The sequence below is a fragment of the Phlebotomus papatasi genome, chromosome 3 (genome assembly GCF_024763615.1).
Source record: "Phlebotomus papatasi isolate M1 chromosome 3, Ppap_2.1, whole genome shotgun sequence".
Lineage (NCBI taxonomy): Eukaryota > Metazoa > Arthropoda > Insecta > Diptera > Psychodidae > Phlebotomus > Phlebotomus papatasi.
In genome coordinates this window covers 18,446,045-18,469,401 of record NC_077224.1, presented here as the reverse complement: position 1 = coordinate 18,469,401, position 23,357 = coordinate 18,446,045, and the positions used below count along the sequence as shown (strand labels likewise).

The window sequence follows — 23,357 nt, the reverse complement described above, 5'->3', positions numbered from 1 at the left end:
GTCAAATAGCCATCTGTCAAATTTCAAAGGGGTTAGAGACAGAAGAAATTTTTACAATTTCGAAAACAGAAATCTAACATAAGAAATTTCAACAAAAATGGGAAATTTCATTTTTATTAGAGCCCTCTGGAAAAGTGCGAATTTCCTCTAAAATGTGTTCGAAAATTTTAAATTGTAATTTCCAGTTGAAGACTTACTAGGTCTAGAATTACGTTATAGACTAAAATCTCTACAACCAAATTTTCAAAAAACCAAAATTCTGGAAAGATAAAATCTCGAAGAAACAAAATCATGAATAGGTTAAAATCTCGAAAACTGAAATCTCAGAAAGCCACAATTCCGAATGAATCGAAATCCCGAATCGTTCAAAATCCCGAAAACCATAACCCCCAAAAGCCCAAAAAATCTCGAACAGACAAATTCCCAAAAGCCAAAATCTAGAAGAGACAAAATCATGAATAGGCCAAAATCCTAAGAGCTAAAATTCCGAATGAATCGAAATCGCTAATCAGTCAAAATCCCGAAAACCAAAATCCCCAAAAACCTCAAAAATCTCGAACAGACAAAATTCCAAAAGCCAAAATTCCGATTGGGTCGAAATCCCGAAAACCAAAGCCAAAATCTTGAAGAGGCAAAACCATGAATAGGTCTAAATCCTATGAGCTAAAATTCCGAAAAATCGAAATTCCGAAACGGTCAAATTCTCAAAAACTAAAATCTCGAAAAGACAAAATCCCGAAAGGCTCGAAAGCCAAAATCTCGAATGATCAAAATTCTGAAAAAGATTTAATACTGCTCAAACGAGACATCTATGAACCGAAACCATTTAGGGGAAGGTACTCTCCCTTCCAACGTTCATGCCTTCGAATAATGTGGATTTTCTTTTATTTTTTTCTAAAAGACTTACACATTTCTATTAATTATTAATTAGCTAATTAATTATTAATTAGGGAAGATAAAAGAAATTCACATTATTCGAAGGCATGAACGTTCGAAGGGAAAGTACTTTCCCCTATTAACCTTGTTTTGCACTTATTTGAAATTGACCAATAGCAGTTTAGACCTTGGGGTAGCCGTGTAAGATGGTATCTGAATGACACTTTTTCTTACTTGAAAAAGTGGAATTTTACTTTGTACATTCATAGAAAATGTCCAAAAGAATTCCACGCGGAGAGGACATTTTTATTAGGAGTAGGACCATCTGCTAAACTGAAATAAAATCCCAGAATTTTTACGTTCAGTATACCGAACATAAGGTATACCTTCTTCCCGATTTAAGGGGCCCTCTCCGATTAAGGTTTATACCACTGTACCGATTCGAAGGTATATCAGAGAGAACTTACCTAAAAACCCGTTAGAAGGTTGCACAACTTGAAGACTTGCACAATAGTGAATAAGTTCATAAAAAGGATATTTATTTTAATGAAATTGAGCGTCAAACCTTTTGTCATCCTCAAATTATAGAAAAATTCACGTTTTGTGGGAAACGTTTACGCACTGTTATTGACGTTGTTAACGATCGAAGTGTGAATACCAAAAATTCGAAATTGAAGAACTCCAAGCGCTAAAGCGGCGAATACGTGAACTTGCACTTTGGACTCCCGCTTAATTTTCGAATAGGTTTGCCTTGCCTTTTGAGTGGAACCTATGGAATTTAGTTCTTTAATATCCAGACATTATACGATCAGAAAAGCGAATTACCTTCAATGAGAACAATACAAATTAATAAAATATTCACAGGAATTTCTATGAAAGCTTAGTTATTTGCAAACAATAGATAATTTCAAATATATGAGTTTTCGGAACGTTTTAGTGATATGCCTGCAAGGATTGGATAAAGGAAAAACAGAACGATTCAAAATATGCGAATTTCCATTCGAAATTTTATTTCCGGAATGGAAATTTTTGTGGAAATTGTACTAAATGACTAAATTGAATTACTTTTTTACTATTACTATATTATACAATCCCGGTTAACATATTAAATACTTTTTTTCAATGATTTAATAAGTCCTAAAAGCCATGATTTAATTTTGAAGTGATATAAAACGAGTAGGGAAAACAAGGTAATATGGGTCAACCTTAACGGTAAATACTTAAGCCTTTGTAAAAATTCTTAATTAAGTAGTTTCTTTTAAGGATGGGAAAATACTGTTCACTTTTAGTACTACTTAAGAATGTTTCATTTAGTATTTTTTAATCAATTACTCTAACAACAGTTAAACAAATCTTTAGGTCCTTATGATGATGGTTATGATTGACTTGCAACCATTTCTTTGTCACCGCGCCCACAGCGTATTACTACATTCGCTCAATATAATGCCTTAATTAAGGACTTAATAAGTAATTATTTAGGGCCATTGCTTTTAATCATAGAATTGTGCTAGTAACACTTTACCTTGTGTTACCGGGAATCTTTGTCGAGTTTAACACTTTTATTTCGGTACTTTTTTTTAATAAAATCTCACGTGCTCTCGTCTTCGTTTTCTCTTTTCAAATGTTTTTTTTTCCTCCAGAGGCGTTGTGGACGGTAAATGTCATTGAACAATTGGAAGATCGGATTCGAAAGCCGAAGAGAAAACATTTTTACTTCTCGCTTCGTCCGCGTTGTGGCTGAAATACTTCCTGTTCGAATTTCGAAGTGTCTTTCTTGAGTATCAGTTGAGTCTTCACTTTATTCCGAGAAAAAACTATAATTTCCGAAATTATAGGTATTTTAAAAAAATATTCCCATCATAATCACTGAGTAGTTTTATTTGAAAATTCGAAATTGAGTTGGAGTTCATCGAGCATCAATCTCCTTTTGCGCAAGTAATGTTCTATTTAGCTTTAATCCAAGACACTATTGGAGAATCAAACCCTAGCTTTCAATGGGAAGAATCTTATCATTCACAAGTAGAACTTGAAAAATTCGAAGATCTATTTGAAAAGCCAAAAAAAGACTTTCTTACTTCTTGATAATTCCGCAAGGTGGCTGAGGTACATCCTCTTCGAATTTCGAAGTGCCAATAATGTTAAAATGTGTTGGTCTTCACTTTTCTTTTGAGAAAAAAATACAAAGCAACGGCGTTTATTGTTTCTATCCATTTATTTAATCACTCCATAACCACTGAGTAACTCTTTTACGAGCTTTTTAGTGCAATAATTTCGCAAATTTTCCCCACCTTGTTCGAAAATTTAGTATGAAAATTCGAAATTGAATTTAAATTCTTCGAACATTAATGACTTTTTGTGCAAATAGAGTTCCATTTCCCTTTTATCCAAGACACTATTGGAAAATCAAACTCTACTTGTGTTAGCACACAATCCTTCCATCTACAAATAGATCTTGAAAAATTCGAAAATCTATTTGCTCAAGTGTCAAAACGTATAGGTCTTCACATTTTTGTGAGGAAAAAACAGAACAAAGACGCTTACTGTTCTTGTCCCATCATTTAATCACTCCATAATCACTGAGTAACTCTTTTGCCAGCTTTTTAGTGTGATATTTGATAAATTTTCCCCACCTTGTTCGAAAATTCTAAATTGAATTTGAATTCTTCGAACGTCAACAACTTTTTGTGCAAATAGAGTTCCATTTACCTTTTATCCAAAACACTATTGGAGAATCAAAATCTATTTCTGTTTGGGCTCAATATATACATAAGTTAGTTTTTTGTCCTTACTACAAGAACTGTGTCTCTGCTATTTCGATTGTTAGGATTATTCGATCAACATTTCGTTCAGTTGTCTCTTAGAACATCTTTCAGTAACATTAAACGGTAGCATATCGTGTAACCAATTTAAGTAATTTTTTTCTAATACATGAAATTAAGATACAAATTTGCTACAAAAAATAAAAGCCTATTTCCTGACATTTGATCACAAATTAATAGAAAAAAAATGATAGATCGGGCACACTGTCATGAACTCTGTTCAATCTGTTGTCGCAGCTCTTCCGGTGTTTGCCAAATAATTCGTGCTTTTCAAGTCAAAAGACTTCGATTTGAAAAGCACGAATTCTTTGGCGAACACCAGAAGATATACGACTACATAGAACTCTACCAGATGCCTAATCTACAAAAATCTGTTTTGTAATCTTACGACTAAAGGTTTGAGAACTTAAAATTGGGAACAGTTATAAATGGAAAACATTAGGAATGTTAGTATTCGGTGATCAACTGATAAAAGAGGTGTTGTTTCGATGAATCTAGAATCCTTAATTGAAGTACTTATAGACTTCTAAAATCCTACTCCGTAAAGTTGAAACAACGTGAGTTGCATGCAATGCTATCATCAAGAAAAAAAGGTCAGTTTCGTGCGATAATTTGATTATATTTGTCAAAAGTGCATAATGATAAATATTTTCCATTAAACATGATTCATATGTTAATCATAAGGAAAATTCCCCTACTTGTAATGTAAACCTATTCTGACATAGAAGAAAACCCAATTAAAATTGTTATTTTTTTTTATATTTTATTTTTAAAAGAAATCACTCCTTTTTCGATTGAGTTATCACAAATATTTAACTTGCTGTGTACACAAAACCTTTGAATTTTTCTGTTTTATGTTACTTTACCACCTACCCCTTTCACTTCCATATCAATCAAAAAGAGAAGTTATTTAGGCAACACTAAATGGCAGGTTCAATAAAACACACATTAGAGAAGAAAAAAAATATAAATACAATATTGCAAGGAGTTTCCATTAAGAATAAAATGCAATTTACCATGTGCGAGTGAACAGGCAATTTCTTAAATGCATTTCTTTTATTTCTCCTTGTTTTTTGTGTTTTTTTTTATTCTGTGTTTGATACAACTTCCTATGAAATTAGCAAGATAAGTGTATGAGGTTTATTGAAGGGAAGAATAAATGAAACGAGGAGAATTACAAGAAAAAAAAACTAACACAAAACATCATCATTCTTTATTTCAATAATGACTCTTTCTGTTTTTTAGTTCTTGTTACGTTTTCGTTGTGTTTTTTTTTATCTTGTGTAATATTTTAAAATTTAAAAATAGAAAAAAAACTAAGATCCTTTAGGGGGAGCTTTAGAAGGTTTTTTCAGCGCATAATAAATTGCAACAATAAAATTGTCGCCAAAGGATGAATCGTCATATGGCATCGTAATTTATAAGGCAATACATATGCACTCTCTCTGCAATTTTTCCCTTACGACATTATATATCGCGCATTCGAATTTATAGGGGCGCAACTTATTTTAAGGATTATTTCATGTGACAGCTTTAAACTGTCATAATTTTTTGTGGGAAAAATGAGAGTTTTGGAAAATTTTCATGAATTATTTTTAATCTGTTCTCAAACCTTACGCCTAAAGGTTTGAGTATTAAAAGTTGGGAACAGTTGTCAGCGCCACTCGCGGGAGTTCTCAGTTTTGACACAATTCAAATGAGACTGTCAATTTCCTTTCTATTTTTGTTTCCTGATAGCTATGAACATGGAAACTTGTACGTCTTTTATGAGTAATAGGGGAACTACTCCCAGGAGTAGTACCTCATCAAAAAAAATACACAAAGTACATCTCAAAGTCGTAAAAACAATCAAGTTTTGCCCCTGTAACTTCGAATGAGCGATATTTTACTTTGTAGTTTTTTCCCATTGAAGAAAAGGCATATTTTTTTATTCTTTCCTTAACAGAGAACATGGTATACTAATACAAAAAAAAGAATACTATATAGAAAAAGAGAGAGAGTGGAATTTACTAAATTGGTATTTGGAGGGAAATTGTGTGACGAGTTGCATTCTAACTAGCAATTATTTGCCTGTAATTCATAATCGCGTGATGTGGTTGTATATTTTCGAGTCAAGTGTTTTGAGGTATATATTTGAAAAGGCGATGAGAAAAGGCAATGTAAGAATAGAGAAAAAAAACAGAGAATGAATAAAGAGCCTTTCCCAAGAATATGTTTTATATATGAATACACAAGAAAAATGATACTATATATACATATTTTTTTCTTCTGTACATGGCACAGTAAAGTAGTTTTGGAAAAGTTGCAAATAAAATTTACCAAATGATAATTACAAACTGCTATCGTGCTTTTAAAATCTCCTAATTGATTTTTAAATGGACTCGGAAAGAACTCCTCAGACAATTTTCCCCATTTCACTCTATTCGACAGCATTACTTATATAATAATGGACTTTTTTACCCTGTTGAAACTCCTTCTCTTGTAACATGGGGGTAGACGGGGCACTTTTGTACTTTAAGGTTCTTTTTTTCGTAGACATTAACAATTTTTTTTTTGCAAGACATAAAATTCAGATACAAGTTTGCTACAAAAAATTAAACCCTAAAACGATTGGTTAGGAACACTTAAGTTACGTGAATTTAAGCTAAAGTTTTGAGAACTAAAATTTGAGAACAGTTGTCAGCGCCACATACAAGAAAATATTAGCAGTTTCAATAAATTCTCAACAATTGTTTTCTATTGTGAAAATATTTTTCCATATAAATTAAACTATTCAGCTCTCTAGAGATTGAGATACTAAAAAAAAGAACAATGAATAATAATGAAAATATTGGAATATAGTGAACGATGGTTTCCATTCTTCTTTATCCTGTTGCAAAACAAAATCAAATTAATAAACTTTATTACCAATTTAAATTTAATTCAGAAGCAATCTTTTTATCAATACCGGACACGAAAGATCTCTAATATCTAAATAACAAACAATAGCAGTGATTTTGGAAAATATATTTGATCGATTCAATTGTGAGTCAATGAGTTAATCCTTTCCAAATTTCTTTTTTGCTAATGATACTGGCAGATATTTTCATTTTAGTGACATTCAATCGACTAAAATTTCACCCATTTCACCTCTTACTCTTTGATACTAAAATTAGATATATTGTCTCTTTCTACCAAATAAAAATTCAAATTTAAATTTCATTTTTAATTTTACAGAAAGAGATAGTTCAATCAATTGAATTTTTACCTCTAACTCGTTCAAATAAAAGTCAGATATAACTGTCTCTTTCTGTCACATGAAAATTTTATTTTAAAATTTATGGCGCTGGGCGCACCTTTCCAATTGAGTGAAATTCAATCGATTGAAATTTTACCTCTTACTCTTTTAAACTGAAATTAGATATAGCTGTCCCTTTCGGTCAAATGAAAATTGAAATTGAAAATGAAATTGAAATTCCAATTTTCATTTGGCAGAAAGAGACAAATATATCTTATTTCAGTTTGAAAGAGTAAGAAGTAAAATTTCAATCAGTTGAAATTCACTCAATTGAAAAGGTGTGCCAGCGCCATTAGAATAAAAATTCAATTTCAATTTTTATTTGACAGAAAGAGACGGTTACTTGATTTATCTTTGAAGGAGTAAGAGGTAAAAATTCAATCGATTGAGTTCTCTCTTTCATGAAAAAAAAATGAAAAGTGAAATTAAAATTGAAATTGCAATTTCAATTTGACAAAAAAGTTCAATTCAATCGATTGAATTTTTACCTTTTTCAAAAAAAAGTCATATGAAACTCTCTTTCTGTGAAATGAAATTTTCAATTTAAAATTCAGAATAAAAAATCAATTTAGGTTTTCATTCAGTAGAAAGAGACAGTAATTTCTCTAATTTGTAATTTTTCTTTGAAGGAGTAAGAGCTAAAAATTCAAGTGATTGAATTGTCTCTTTCTGTCAAATGAAAAATTAAATTTCAATTTTTATTTGGCAGAAAGAGATAATCATATGTCGTTTTACTTTTAAAGAGTTAGAGACAAAAATTCAATCGATTGAATTTCACTAAAGTCAAAAGGCGTCTCAGCGCCGTATGAAATTAAATAAGTTTTAGAATGGCCGGGAAGGTTTATATCGTTTATATAAAAGGCACTTGATATATGAACTGTTCAAACATTTTTAAAATTCCATAAGTCCTTCAAAAACTAGGCTAAACTTCTGGTCTGAAGACCGCTTTAGACCAAGAGACAGATTTATGTTTAATTTAGAATTTGAGAAAACAAATGTTTGAACGTCATTTGAAGTTGGTGAACTTTGATAAGTCGGACAGAGTTGAATTCCCGAATTTATATTTCGAATTTTGATAATCCAAAATAATTTCAATAATTATGTTTTTTTTTGAGTATCTTAAAAAAAATTAATTGGTTTTTTCAAGTTTTAAAGAAATTATTAAACTATTAAAATGATTTGTCCGATTTTTTAAACTTTATCTTAGTTTGAAACGGAACAAATCTGAATTATTTCAATGTTCAGCAAATACCGAAATGGAATTGAGGTATTTAAGAAAGTTATTAAATTAAATAACACCTGATAAAAGTCGGGTTATTATAAGATATTATGCGCCGAAAGATAGGCACAAATGAACTAGGATAAAGCTCAATGGGAGATTTCTATTTCGAAAAGGAGATTTCGTATTAAAATACTTTCCTTTCTTTAAATGGTGGGAGATTAGTAATTTTTCTGATAGTTCAAGTTTGGTATCTTTGGTTATCTAAAAAGAAAAAAAAACATTCGAAAATCGATGAAATATTTTTTGTTCGAATTTCGAAGTGTCTCGAGTGTCAGGGTATGCTAGTCTTCACAATTTTTTAGAGGAATCTCAAAGAAACGACAATCATAATGTGTCTGATCCACTATAATTCCTCTCTTAATCACTATTTCAATAGCCTCTTATAGGCCCAAATAGAGTCAGGATGATCCTCGAAAATATTTATCCTGTAAAATTTGGCAGTAGAGATTTACCCCAAACTGACATACACTGAGCGCTAAGGTTCATCAATTAGAGTTCCTTTGCATAAATTTCCTTTACCTAATACTTTACTGTCAAGTTTTACAGACTAAATATTCCTATATTTAGCCTGTTTAATTTTTTTAGACTTTCCGAATCTAGAGCGAAAATTTAGATAGGAAAATCGAATTTGAGTTTGAATTCTTCGAACATCAACGACATTTGGTGTCACATGAAAAGGTAATTATCCCTTTTGGCCTAGACACTATTTCGATTTTAGATAGATTTGGATAGAAGATTCGAAATTAAGTTTAAATTTTTCGAACATCACCGACATTTTATGTCAATGGAAAGCATTTTTTTCTTTTTAACTGAGTGAGACACTTTTATAGATTCATACTTTGGCTGTGAGCACTTCAATTTTCTGATTTAAGTAGATTTAAATGGAAATTTAGACAGAAAATTCGAAATTGAGTTTGAATTTTTCGAATATCAACGACATTTTGTGTCAGTGTAAGCAATTCTTCCTTTTTAACTGAGACACTTTTAGAGAATCATACTTAAGCTGTGAGCACTTCGGATTTAGATAAAAGTTAAGATAGAAAATTCGAATTTGACTTTGAATTCCTCGAACATTTGTCTCTTTTAGCCAAGACAGTTTTTGAAAATTTAACAATAAGTAGTTTTATTACTTATAATTTAAGGGAAAAGTGTAGTAGTTTCACGCGTGCATTCGAAAATACATGATTTAGATATAATGAATAAATAATCTATGCGATGGGATAGGGGAAAGTGCTCTCCATTCGAACGTTCATACCTTCGAATAATGTGATTTTTCTTCTATTTTTCCTAAGAAACTTACGCATTTCTATTAAATATTAGTTAGCTTATCATCAATTATTGGTAATTATGTGTCAATTCACTTTATTCGAAGGCATGAACGTTCGAAGGGAGAGTACTTTCCCCTACATGAAACTGTCCCATCGTCTCCTACAGAGATCAAATTGAAGTAATTGATAAATTATCTATTTAAAAGAATCTGCGGTTTTATTTTTTGTAAAGCAAACTTACGATAAAAACATTTTTTTCTTAAGAAAATTCAGTCAATTTTACTTAATATTAGCATATAAAATTGCCTCGGTGTCCCCTATGTAATTTTTTCCATATCACTACTACTTTTTTGCGTCTGACTGATTTTTGTGTCTTTTCCAATAATATTGAAGATAATAGAATTTAATTAAAATAAATAAAACGTGATTTTATGTAGTGAATACAAATATTTTTATTTTTGAATTTAATATTTTTGTTTTTGAAAAATATATGCCGTTTAAAAAAATCAATTTTATTAAAAAAAATTTAATGACTCTTTTTGTGTTTTTTTGTGTATTTTTTTCTAATGCTGGCGATGTCATCTCGATATATCTCTTCATGCGTGTCGATAATCTCCCCCGCTGCCAATCCAAAAACAAAAAAATAAAAACATATGAAACTCGCTCTCAATAATATTTCCACGTTTGATATGAATGTGTTGCAAATGATAAATCATACATTTCCTGATGGAATTGTTAAATGGGAAAAATTCTTATCTTCAAAATCACTTCAATCTACCTCGAAATAATTTAAAAAAAAAAACTCAAAAATAAAATAAAACACGCACACAAAACTGTTTGATAATGGATTGTGTCCTCATGCAGATGCAAAGAGTGAGTACCATAAGAAAAATCTCGTGTGTGTGACAACTTTATTATAGTTAAAAAAAAAAAGATAAAAAAGAAAAATTGTTTGCGCCTTTTTATCTAGCAGCCAATTTAGTTTTCTAATAGTTTTTTTTCACTCTTTTTTTTAAATGATATCCATTGATTTTTTATTTATTTAAATCCTCTACTAAATGGAGATTTTTCTTCAGAAATAATTTTATTAAAAAAAAAAGGTAGAGCAAAAGATGTTAAAGTTACCCCTTTTTTGTTTTTTCAATATTCCATCTCTATATCCTTTTATTCTAACAAACTCTTTTTCTTTTCCCCAATAAAATAATAATATAATAATAACTTATATTTTCTGCATAACAATTTCATTTGTTAAATCAATGTAGAAACTTTTAAGCGGTTTTATTGAAGTAAGAGCCATCACAATTTCTTTATATTTGTTAACTGAACATTTCTTTCATTTTTATTCCAAGCAATTTAATCACTTTTTGTCAATGATATTTGATTAGTTGCTAAGTATTTTTTTTTAATCAAAGAAAATATTTGCCTCGGAGGCTCAGGTATGTCTGCGTGCTAAAGGTCATGCTAAAAAAAAAGAAAGAAGACTCATTTTTGGTATTCAAATGTATTTTATAACAACTTGAAAAAAAAACCACAAAAGAAAATAGAATTAATATAACAAGTTTGAAGGAAAACAATTTTCAAAGACAGCGAAAAAAAATTGCAAATAAAACTATAAAACAACTCAAGAGCAAAAATCTGAAAAGGAAAAAAAATAGTAAAGAATTAAATTAATCAGCCAATTGGTCAAAGAGGAAAAAGCAAAGTGAACAGGGTTCACAGAGCTCTATAAAATGAAAAAGAAATTATGAGAAATGAAAAATAAATGAACGCTTCAGAGGTTTGATATTGGCAACATGGCTAATTTTCAGAGTTAACAGAGAAATATAATAAGTTTTCTCTCATATATTTTTTTGAGAAAAAAAAAGAGAAAAAATATTCTATAGAAATATTTACATGACAACATAAAAAAAAAATAATTACATCTATCAGATATCTAATATTGTGACTGTTTTTTTTTATCTCTCTCACCACCAATCTTCATTCGCCTGGCAATATATATATAAATCCAGTGCCAGGTGATCCGCAGGACGTCAAGGCAATTCCACTCAATTCCACCTCAATTCATGTGAGCTGGAAGCCACCCGTGGAGAAGGATCGCAATGGCATTATTCGTGGCTACCATATTCACATTCAGGAACTCAAAGAAGAGGTAACATCATCCAACCATCCCCCTAAATCACTTCCCCCCCCCAAACCCTCCCTCAGGTACTATCCTCACTTTTGTGTCGGGGGGAAAATAATTAAAATATTCAGGAATTTTCCGAATTCATTGAAACAGACAATTGCACTTTGGGTGATATTCCATATTGAATTTCCATGAAAATTTCAATACACCGTGTCAACTCTTGCTAGTAAATATGTATTAAGTGTAAATCCCTGTATAATCTCACCTACAATAATCCACACTCAATTTTATGGCCTCAGATTGAGCTGAAATTCTCCCAAAGCGTTTTTCGACACTGAAAACACTTGAATAATTTTTTGGTTCAATGATTTGTACCCTAATCTCGACAAAGCAATTTCTGCCGTGTTTTTTTCTTGCACTCGTTCGATGACTAGAGTGTCCCTAGGAGAGGAAGGCTTTAAGGCTTCGCACTTCGCACACAAAAAGACCGTCCGAGTTAATGTTCAATTACGAGGGGGGGGTCATCGAAGACCAAAAGTCGATATTTCTTACCATTTGATCTCTAGCTCGGGAACAAACTTAAGATCAACTAAAAAAGCGTCCGAGGCTTTGCGAGCTGCTCGAACTCCAGAGAAGGAGCTCTGCCTTATATTCCTTTTCGCAATTTTTTCTGGTGCATATAAAATTACTGTCGAATTTAATTTGTCTATAAATCACCACAAAATCAGCTTGAAATTGAAAATTGTTCAAGAAGGGGGTTTCAAAAAATCATTAACCTTATAATTAACCCATTCCTTACCATGGTATTATACATTATACGCAAATTGAGTGATTTTAGATGATTTATTCCAGGGCAATTGATATTCGAATTTCTGTCAGGAATGGATTTTTAGTTACTTTAGTCCTTGAATTACTTGGAAAAAATAGCGCGACAGAGATAGGAATACATTTTGTTGTTCTTTTCTCGCTTCGCGTGAAGTCATGCAAGAAATTTGCTCAAAATGGCTGACGGAAAATTCAACATCCCGTCGAATTTGTTAAAATTGGCCTCTTTCCTCTTTCCTGATTTGAATTCTGGTTGCCAATTTGTTTTCTTGGATAGTTACTCTATCTAAAGCAATAGAGTTTGTAATGCATTAATGCACAGAATTTAAATTCAGTGACCGTTAAGATGTGTGTTTGAGGGCGAGTCCCCGCGCCCCCATAATAGATAAAAAAAAATTTCTTTTCAAAAAATTCATCTATTAATCTGTAGGAAACTAATCTCAAAATATGAACATTCTATCTCAAGTATTTCTGATACATTGACTGAATGGGTTAATGAATTGAACAAAACTTCGAATAATTCAAGATGGTGAATTAACCGGTGAAAGGTGTCTAAGGACAAAATGTTCAGCTGGACTAACTACAAAACATATCCGAAAATCATTTAAATCGCTAGGGCCAATTTTTGCCAATGTTAGAAAATCCTTATATTTGACGTATTCTAGGGGGGTAGGGGACGCATGATGGGAAAGGGGGAAAAACTAAAGAGATTACTTTCGAGGTAATGTCATTTCTGGAGGGTCATCGCAGACCGGAAGCTGATACCTCTTACCGTTTGAATTTTACATGGCTCAAAAGACTGAAAAAGTGCGAAAAACAGTATTTTTAAATTAGGGCTATTACCGTTACTTTACCCATTCACCACCAATTGTGACCGATGCAATCGGGTGCAGAATTAAAATATCTTTAAAAAAATATCCAAATTTAACCAAATCCGTTGAAAATTAGGCCCTCTAGGGTGGTTGACCTTTGACCTTGAATAATCCAAGATGGCGAATTAACCGGTGAAAGGTGTCTAAGAACGAAATGTTCATCTCGTATAACCACAAAACATATCCGAAAATCATTGAAATCGCTAGGGCCAATTTTTTGCGAAGTCAAAAAAACATGGTTTTGGAGGGGCTAGAAGGGGTGGGAGTACTTTGGGCAAGTTAGTTCGCTAGAGAATGCTGACTTGTGGGGGGTCATCGAAGACCGGAAGTCAATATCTTTTACCGTTTAGGAGCCAGGATGGTGAGAATTTGAAAAAAAAAATGGATTGTGAAACTGCTCTCGCTCGGAGTTCGAGCAGTTACAAAGGGGTGGCATAACATCCTAGGCTTTGTGAAGTGTTCAAATTCGTGATTTAGATGCTATACCTCAAAATTACTTTCGCATCATTTGCCGTTTACCGGTTGTCAGTCGATTTTTACCGACTCATAAATCACTGAAAAGCTCCCACAAAATAGTTTTAAGAGTAATAGAATTGATTTTCGGACAAAAATTACTTATAGATGTAAGGGACAAACCAACAATCCATTCTACACAGAAAAAAAAATATTTTGTAAAAATGTTCGTAAAGGTTTGTGAATTCTTACAGGGGAATTACGAAATGATCGTGAATCATATAACCCACAAACAAGTTCGTAAAATTTTGTACTTTTTTCACAAACATTGTTCGTAACATGATCACTTGACGAGCAATCTTTGTTATTTTACAAACATTTGTTCGAACATGTTCGTAAACACACAAACAATGTTCGTAAAATTTTGTAATTTTTTCGTAAATTTTTATTTGCCTGACGAACATTTTACGAACATTTACGAACAAATGACAATATTCTACGAACATTTTTTGTGTTTTCGAACATTTACAAACAAATGTTTGTAAAAGTACAAAAAATGCTCGTCAAGTGATAATATTACAAAAAATGTTTGTGAAAAAAGTACAAACATTTACGAACTTGTTTGTGGGTTACACGATTTACGAGCATTACGTAAGTCCCCCGTAGAAATTCACAAACCTTTACGAACATTTCTACAAAATATTTTTTTCCGTGTAATATCTTTAATAATTGGGAGAGTGACCTGCTTATGTATCGACTGGTGTGGGCTCCAGACTTTTGCAAGCTTCCGCACTACGTCTTAACATTTTCACGACTCACAAAGTACGGACATCTGTACTCACTGTGATCGTACGATCTACTAACTCTAACACAGTCGTTCTCTCCACCACCAGAGGCGCTGGCGTAGAACCTACTCTTTTCCACTCTTCTTCTTCTTCTTTTGAACATTATACTAAATTCAATTTAGTTCAATCCAATTTCGTGTCCGAAAAAGTGGGATAGACCAGTGCAAATCTTTTGAGAAAGAAAGAGATGCGAATTTTGATTTTGCGAAATTTTATTGATTTAAAAGGTGTGGCGAGGGTATAAACATAATAAAAGTACAACATTTAAACTGTAATTTTCTAAAATTTCCTCCTAAAATGATCAACCCACGTAACCTCTTTATTCAATCAAAGTAAAAAATGTTTATTAAACTACTTTCTTTGTCTCTTTGTTTATGATTCTTTTTATTATTTGTTTAATAAATAATTAAGTATAGTTAAAGTATTTCAAAAGAAAAATTGTTGACTGACTGAGAGATTCACAAAAGGATTTTTCACGGTAATAATATATTGAAGAGAATATTAATATTGTTGTAAATATTCTTTAAAGCTCATTCATTCAATTATAGCCCTTTTATTATTTATAAAAGTTTCTCAAACTATCCTTATCTACTTTGAAACTCTTGAGATATTAAAGATTTATTTGAAAGGAGCAGTAGACTAGCGAGAGTTTCTTGTAAATACACCAGTTTATATTTGTATTCTTTGAGATACCAAGTGTATCACTTGGGAAAATTATACTCCTTTTCTCTTTCACAACATTTTACTGGCTCTTGAGAGAGTTTAATTTAAAATTCACCGACTTGATTGAAACTACACTAACAAATAATCCCGTTTGTGCTCTTACACAAGTGTATTTTTTTCACCGCACCAATTGTATTTTGTTAGATTTGCGAAAATACTCGCTGAGGGTGCATTTTATTTTATTACGCTGTTACATTTTTCTCAATTCAGAATATTTCTATGTACAAGCTGTTGTAGAAATCTCCAGTGAAAAATCTAGGAAATGCAAAATTTAGGTAAAATAAGGAAAGGTGCTTAGCCTTTGAATATACTCCAATTTTCCTTTATGCCTCCGGTAGACCTTTTAGATCGGTATAATTTCATGAAAACACAATTCTCGTCCCTTTGTTAAAAGATTTGCATAAGTCTGTCGTACTGTTTCGGACTCAAAATTGGACTGAACTAAATTTAATTTGATGTGATGTTCAAAAGAAGAAGAAGAGTGCAAAAGAGTAGGATAAAATTATGATAAACTTTTAAGAAAGGATGTGAATTTTGATTTCATTGCACAGAAAATTAAAATGCAACCCTTTTTACAAGCATCGTAAGTCAATTTGAGAATTTTGAAAAGTTTTAATGCTTTGCTATCTTTCTAAGGGAGTAAAGGTCTAAGAGGGCGTGACTTATTTATTACTGCTCGAACTCAAAGAGAGAGCAGTTATATAATCGTCTTTTTTTTCAACTTGTCACTGTTCTAGAGCTTAAACGGTAAGAGATATCGACTTCCAGTCTTCTATGACCCCTTAATAAAAAAAACAATATCTCTCGACGTTTTCTCCCCTCCCCTCCCCCCACTAACCCCTCCAAAACCATGTTTTTTTTTTGTTTTTCTCAAAATTGGCCCAAGCTTTTTCAATGATTTTTGAATAAGTTTTAGAGCTAGTCCAGGCGAACATTTCGTCAAAGGTTAACCATTTCGGAGGGCAATTTTTTAACCGATTTGGTTAAATTTGAATTTTCTGGAAAGGTATTGAAATTGCGAACCTGGCAGCATCGGTCTTCATCGGTAATGAATCGGTTAAGTACCGATTGTGAATAATTTTTCATCTCCTATAATTAAAATTTCCTAAAAAAATGTTTTTTCGGTTTTTCTCAAAATTGGCAAAAGCTTTTTCAATGATTTCTGGACATGATTTAGAGCTAGTCCAGGCGAACATTTCGCCCAAACATACCGATTACCGAAAAATTCGCCATTTTTAATTATTGAAGGTCAAAGGTCAACCACTTTGGGGGCCCATTTTTCAACCGATTTGGTTAAATTTGGATTTTTTGGAAAGGTATTGAAATTTCTAACCCGGCTGAATCGGTCTTCATCGGTTAAGTACCGATGTTTTGATTTTCAAATGCTTTTGTGATATATGAATCAATTTGATCTCTAGTAGATCAGTAATACCAAAAAATCATGCAAAAAAAGTAATTCACGGTGAATTCTATCTCGTGAATTCGAGCATTCCACAAAGTTGGAACGCTTTGCCATCTCTTTCTATTTGTTTTACTTACTTTTTTTTATAAATATTTAAAATGTTTTAAAATATAGTGAAAGGTTCTTTGTGGATTTTCCTTGAAATCCTAATTTCATTAACCCATTCGTACCCATCGATTACTATATTAATCAAAAAATAGACGATTTCTGATCATTTATTTCTGCACAATTGGTGTCCGAATTTCTGTCAGGAATGGATTTTTCGTTACTTTGGTCTCTCAATTACTTCGAAAAAATAGTTTGATAGCGATGGAAATACATTTTGTTGTACTTTTCTCACTTCGCGGAAAGTCTTGCAAAATTTTTGCTCAAAATGCCGAACGGAAAATACGACATCCCGTCGAATTTCTTAAAATTGACCTCCATCCTCTTTCCTGATTTGAATTCTGATTGCTAATTCGTGTTCTTAAATCGTTATTCTATCTCAATCAAATGAGTTTGTAATTATTTAATGTACAGAATTTAAATTCACTGACCGTTAAGACGCGTGTTTGACAAGGGTTCCCCGCGCCCCCATTATAGATAGTTTTTTTTTTTTTTTTTCAAAAAAATCATCTTTTAATCTGTATGAAACTAATTCCAAAATATGAACAATCTAGGATAGAGTCAGTTGTTACCTGTAATTATATCAGAAGAAAAGGGATTAATAGAATACTCCGAATGCGGCTTGGAGGCCAAATGTTGCCCTTCCAAGTCCACAAAAAAGGGGGGCCCAAATTGTAGCTCCTCCACGTGTAATTCCACTGAGAGATTCCCAGAGCGTCCTCGATGATTCCAATTGATGAAATCCACCTGACTCGCTGCTTCCACTCACTGTTTAATCACAACTAAAACTGTCCTTGCCCTTATGCCCTAGACACACTTACGACTTAAGCCGAGAGACGACTTAGTGGAAAATTATGGAAATGCACTTTAACCGCTATTTCTAATATAATTACGCTAAGCCGTCTCTTGGCTAATAATCAGGTCTGTCGAGGCCCTTACACTCTTTGTGAGCATTAGGTGTCACTGAGACAAGAAAAAAGACTTGAGATTTTTCTGCACAAAGACTTTATTTTAGCACTTGATCACTTTGATGGTGTACACTGGAGAGGCTTTCTAATTGGACTGGATACAAAAAAAATGAGAGGGAAAAAAAACAGGTCGCTCAGATCGCACAAAAAAACTGCAATAATGCAAATACCCAATAGAGAAATGGGTGCGGATATTCTCTACGATTTTGCGTAGACATCAGTACTTTTTCGCCAGTAAGCCCATTTTCGCCACCTAAATTAAAATCATATTTAAAGAGAATTTGGAGTTCATGGAACTACGAAATGAGTATTAAATCTGGTATTTTAGTCTTATGAATAAGAAAATCATATCAGGTTCTTTACCCATTAGATTATTTGAAAGTGATTAAAATAAATTCTCAATAAGATGAACAAGTACGAAAAAAGTATGGAGTTCATAAGAAATCTGTCAACGCTAAGAAAAATTGTTATGCATTATTTTATGTTTTTTTTTCTGTACAGTATTTGATATTTTTTCACTGAAAGCCAATCAGTTATTAACTAAGCTGTGTTGTAATATAATTTTTAATAATATTCTACAAAAAAAAATTAAAGAAATTCGGATGTTGTGAAAGGTGAAATAGGGCTTACTTTTTTCAGCTGTCTAAGCAGAGGCATGACAGTTCCTATGTTTCCCATATGTTCCTAGCGTGCCGAAAAAACTTTTCAGATTATTAGCTGTTTTCTGTCATTGTAAAATGAATTAGCAAAAAATACTAATACAAAATAAAAGCCAATTTAATAACGAAGAGGCAACCGAAAACCCCAAATTGGCAACCTACGTAGTTTTGGAGATATCTCGTGAAATGTGTACGAAAACAGGGAAAAATGTACACTAAAATCGGTCACATTTTTCAGAGCTAATGTCACCCCCCTGTGTCTAAGTATACTTTTCGCCACTCATTTTTCCAGGCGTTTTACAAGTGGCGCACCTCGCGGATTACAGTCGAAACAGACGTGATTTTCGATTAACTTTTCTTTCAAATAAAAAATGCGGAAAATCATTTGAAATACTCTAATAATTGTCCAATATCGGTGTTAAATATGAAAAAGTACTGTTTCGTGTATTTTTGAAGTTTATCGAAAGCTGCTGTTTCTTAATATTCACTTAAAAACAGGTGGCGAAAAAGTGCTTACACAATTGCGAAAAAGTGTTTACAAAGTGGCGAAAAGTACTGAAACGTGCATTGTTGCAGAAAATGTAATTTTTCAACCAGATAAGGTGGAATCACCACTTCTCGCCCGTGCCCCACTTTTAGCCACTTAATTTGAAATCGCTATTTTTCGAGATTTATGAAATAAATGAACCGCAAAGTTACTTGTATTTTTACTGCTGCTACGTATAGAGCCGAAAAAGAGTAATTACTCGATTTTAATTTACTATTTTGAGCATTTTTTAGAATAATATTTTAAGCAAGTGCATCGAATCCAATATTTCTCATCCAATATACTAAATGTCATCAAATTTTCATTAAGCAAAATGTATCTTTTTGGATAAATAATTTGTCAATTTATATTTAATTACACTTGTGGAATAGATAAAATTAGTATTTTGTCAATTAATATTTCATTTTATATTATATTATATTTATATGAAAATGAGGCATGGCGAAAAGTGGTAATACTTTGGAATGAGTTTACCACCTGTCGCCATATCTTTTCAATAGGCGACGCTAACTTCACTTCGTAGATTCTCAGTTGTCAAATCTGGATTGTTTACTTTATGCAAAAGTCCAATAGTTTGATTTGTCAAATAAAAGCGAAGAAAAATCATTTAAAATGAGTAATAATAGGGTGATCATGCGGCAAGAGAAATACTGAATGTAATCTTTGCATAATATTGCCCAAAATAATTGAGTTTGAGCATTTCCAAGTGAGTAGCGAGAAGTGGTTACAGAACTAGCGAAAAGTGGTAAAAAGTGGCAACGAAGTGGTTATTTTTGCATTGTTAATAAAATCAGTTTTTTGAGTAGTCCAAGGTTAAATTCTAGGACTATTGTTTTCACGAATCTAGAGCCAATACATCTAAGTAGTTTTGTGTCAAATTTGAGTTATCTTGTAATAAGGGTTCAAAAATTATAATTAAATTAATTCCTCTTTTTCCTAAACATGGCGATAAGTGGTTACTGTACCCTACCCAAAAACTCCCGAGAAGTTTCCTGGTTCAATAGAGAGACAATGCTTAAAAGCATCTGCACACGAAATTTAAAGGTATCAAACCTTAAGGTAGCGAAATGTACTTAGTCTATCCTATTTCAAGTATTTCTGGTACATTGACTGAATGGGTTAAAAACTTAAATGACCATTTTAATCGGTTATTGCCCTTGAAGGGGCGTGGTCTAAACTGTTCTGGGCGTGGCTAATTAAAGAAGAAGATAAATATCATGTGGTAGAACATTTTTATCGAATTTTAAATAAATACTAGACTTCTGACTCTTTTTTTCGGATCCGAAAGTCAAATCCGGGGACATCTTGTAACAATTTTTAACTGGTCTATTTTTAGGGCAAGGGCTTCCTGAATGAACCCTTGAAATTTGACGTTGTTGAGGGTCTGGAGTACAATGTGACAGGACTTCAGCCAGATACAAGATACTCCGTCCAAGTGGCTGCTCTAACGCGCAAAGGAGATGGAGACAGGAGTTTGCCAATTAATGTGAAGACTCCTGGTGGAGTTCCAACGCGTCCAGTGGTCAATCTCAAGGCTCTGCGTGATCCAACTGTGTCCATTGAGCTCGAATGGGAGCGCCCCAAACAAACTTACGGGGAATTGAGGGGATACCGACTGAGGTGGGGAGTCAAAGATAATATTTTGAATGAAGAAGTGATTCAGGGAGCTCATGTCAATACGAAGAGGTTCAATGATTTGGAACGTGGGGTTGAGTATGAGTTTAGAATAGCTGGGATGAATCATATTGGGATTGGTCAGGAGGCTGTGAAGTATTATACGACACCAGAGGGAGCTCCCAATGGCCCTCCAACGAATATCACTGTGCGTTTCCAGACACCTGACATTGTGTGCATCTCTTGGGATCCGCCTCACAGGGAGACTCGCAATGGGCAGATTAGTCGGTACGATGTGCAATTTCACAAGAAAATCGATCACGGATTGGGCACAGAGAGGAATACAACGGGGTACAAGGTTGTATTTACGGGGTTGGAAGAGAATACGGAGTATGTGTTCAGGGTGAGGGCGTACACGAGGCAAGGTGCTGGGCCGTTCAGTGAGAAGGTTATTGTGGAGACTGAGAGGGATATGGGCAGAGCACCAATGTCAGTTCAGGCTGTGGCCACTTCTGAACAAACGGTGGAAGTCTGGTGGGAGCCAGTTCCATCTCGGGGACGCCTGATAGGCTACCAGATCTTCTACACCATGACAGCTGTTGAGGACCTCGATGAATGGCAGACTAAGGTAAGTTGTAAATCCTTTTTTTTTCAACAGGGTTTAGTTCTGGTCGTCATCGTTGATTACTGCAAATCCTAGACAGGCTATTCTTTGTTTTCATGCCTACTAAGAATATATCTTACAAAAAAATGTGCAATGCAGGCAGTGCATCACTTGCGGACATTCGAACTCGTGACTTTGATCATATTCTATTTTATTCAATTACTACAATTTTTATAATACCATTGTCTATAATGGCCTACCGAAAGGTAGTGTTCTGGCTCCCAAATTGTTTAATATTTACACAAATGATCAGCCACTGCCGTCTCCTTCCAAGGCCTACTTGTACGCAGATAATTTGGCTCTAGCTGTTAAGGAAAATACGTTTCAAGACGTGGAGTCTCAGCTTGAGATCTGCCTTGTGGAATTTTCAAAATTCTATAAGGAAAATCAACTAAAGCCAAATCCCTCTAAAACAGAGGAAAGTTGTTTCCATCTGCGTCACAACCCCATAGCAAAATTCCGCGGAAATTCCAGTGGAAAACTAGCGTTCAAATTGCAAAATTCTCCGGAATTTGACGCTAAAATTCCACTAAGTTTTCCACGGAATTTGTAGTCGGAAATTCCATTGGAATCATTGCTCTCCATGGAATTCCCTTGGATCCTATTATGGAAATTTCCTATGGAATTTTTCAAGGAAAAATACTGGAAAATTCCGAGGAATTTTTCGCTTGTTATTCCTATTCCGCTTTCTTTTGCTATGGGGAAATGGGCCAAGACTCTCTTGAATGTAAAATGGGAAAGAGATTTCCTGAAACACAATTTCACGCCTAAGTACCTTGGAGTAACTCTCAATCGAACTCTTATAATACAAGACCCACTGCAGTAATGTTAAAAACAAGGTCAAAACACGAAATAACTTACTGCGAAAACTTAAGGGAGTGCGGGAGGGGCGGTCCGCCCAGAGCGCGGGCCTCCAGGGGAGCCGATGTTCCTTTTTTTAGAGAACTAAACCCTGACCCTTTATTCTTTCCATGTTGAAATAAAAATGATTTTAATAAAATAGACTCCGAGTCTTTCTGGAGTGCCCCTCTACTTCTTACAATGCCTTTTGTCCTTATAATTCTTCAAAATTTCACGTTAAAATAAATTTAAAAAAAAAAACTTTTAATTTCTTCACGAGACTTTCTATAGGGCGCTCCTTTAGTTTTGTGGTCCTAGTTTAAAATGCATTTTGTCCTTATCGTCCTTATCTATCAAAATTTCGCGTTAAAGTAAAGATAAAGCTTTTTTAATTCCCTGACTTCCTGGGGTCTCCAATTGTTCTAAAGGCTTTCTTAGCGCCCATAAGGCTCTCAAAAATCATTTTGCCCTTATATTTTTGCAAAATTTCGTGTTGAAATAAAAAACAACACTTTAAATTCCTTGTTGACTTCTAAAACGCATTTTGTCCTTATATTCTTTCAAGATTTCGAGTTGAAATTAAAAATACTTTAAAATATTAAATGAAAATTGTGCTGAAAATACGCACAGCTGAAGTATGAGATGGTTAAGATTGTGTATAAAACTGGTACGTTTCAAATATTATGCATGAAATCTGCATAGCTGAAGCATAAAACGGTTTATATTGTGCTGAAAACACGCACAGCTGTTAAACATAAAACGATTAACATTCAGAAAACTGTTAAAAATTTAGATTCAATTTTGTTTGAACTATGCAGGACTTATGCACAATTATATCCATTTTATTCTTAAGCTGTGCTCGGCTGTACCGATTTTGACGGGTACCATCTATTTTAAGAAGTCTAACCACTGCACTGTGCATGTTTTCAAAATAATCTTAATCAAAATACTATTCTTTAAAATTTTGATTTTTACTGTTGATCAATATTGAGTAAATGCATTCCTTGAAAAGGAGAGCTTCCACTTTTGTGTTTAAATTTCATTAAAAATAATTAAAATTCCACTGCATTTTAAAAATTAAACCTGTTAAACTCAAAATTAAAAGTTAAATATAGTCAAAGGCGGGATTTCGG

The 23,357-nt window shown here is 33.0% G+C and overlaps 1 protein-coding gene across 3 annotated transcripts in view; it reads left to right on the top strand.

The window, feature by feature from the left end:
* Positions 1-23,357, top strand: part of LOC129806809 (tyrosine-protein phosphatase Lar) — a 284,034-nt gene that overhangs the window by 245,439 nt on the left and 15,238 nt on the right. For all 3 annotated transcript variants that reach the window (XM_055855583.1, XM_055855585.1, XM_055855584.1), the window contains 2 exons: positions 11,532-11,671; positions 20,443-21,348. In XM_055855583.1, the coding sequence (XP_055711558.1) occupies positions 11,532-11,671; positions 20,443-21,348 (1,046 nt within the window). The remainder of the gene's footprint in view (positions 1-11,531; positions 11,672-20,442; positions 21,349-23,357) is intronic.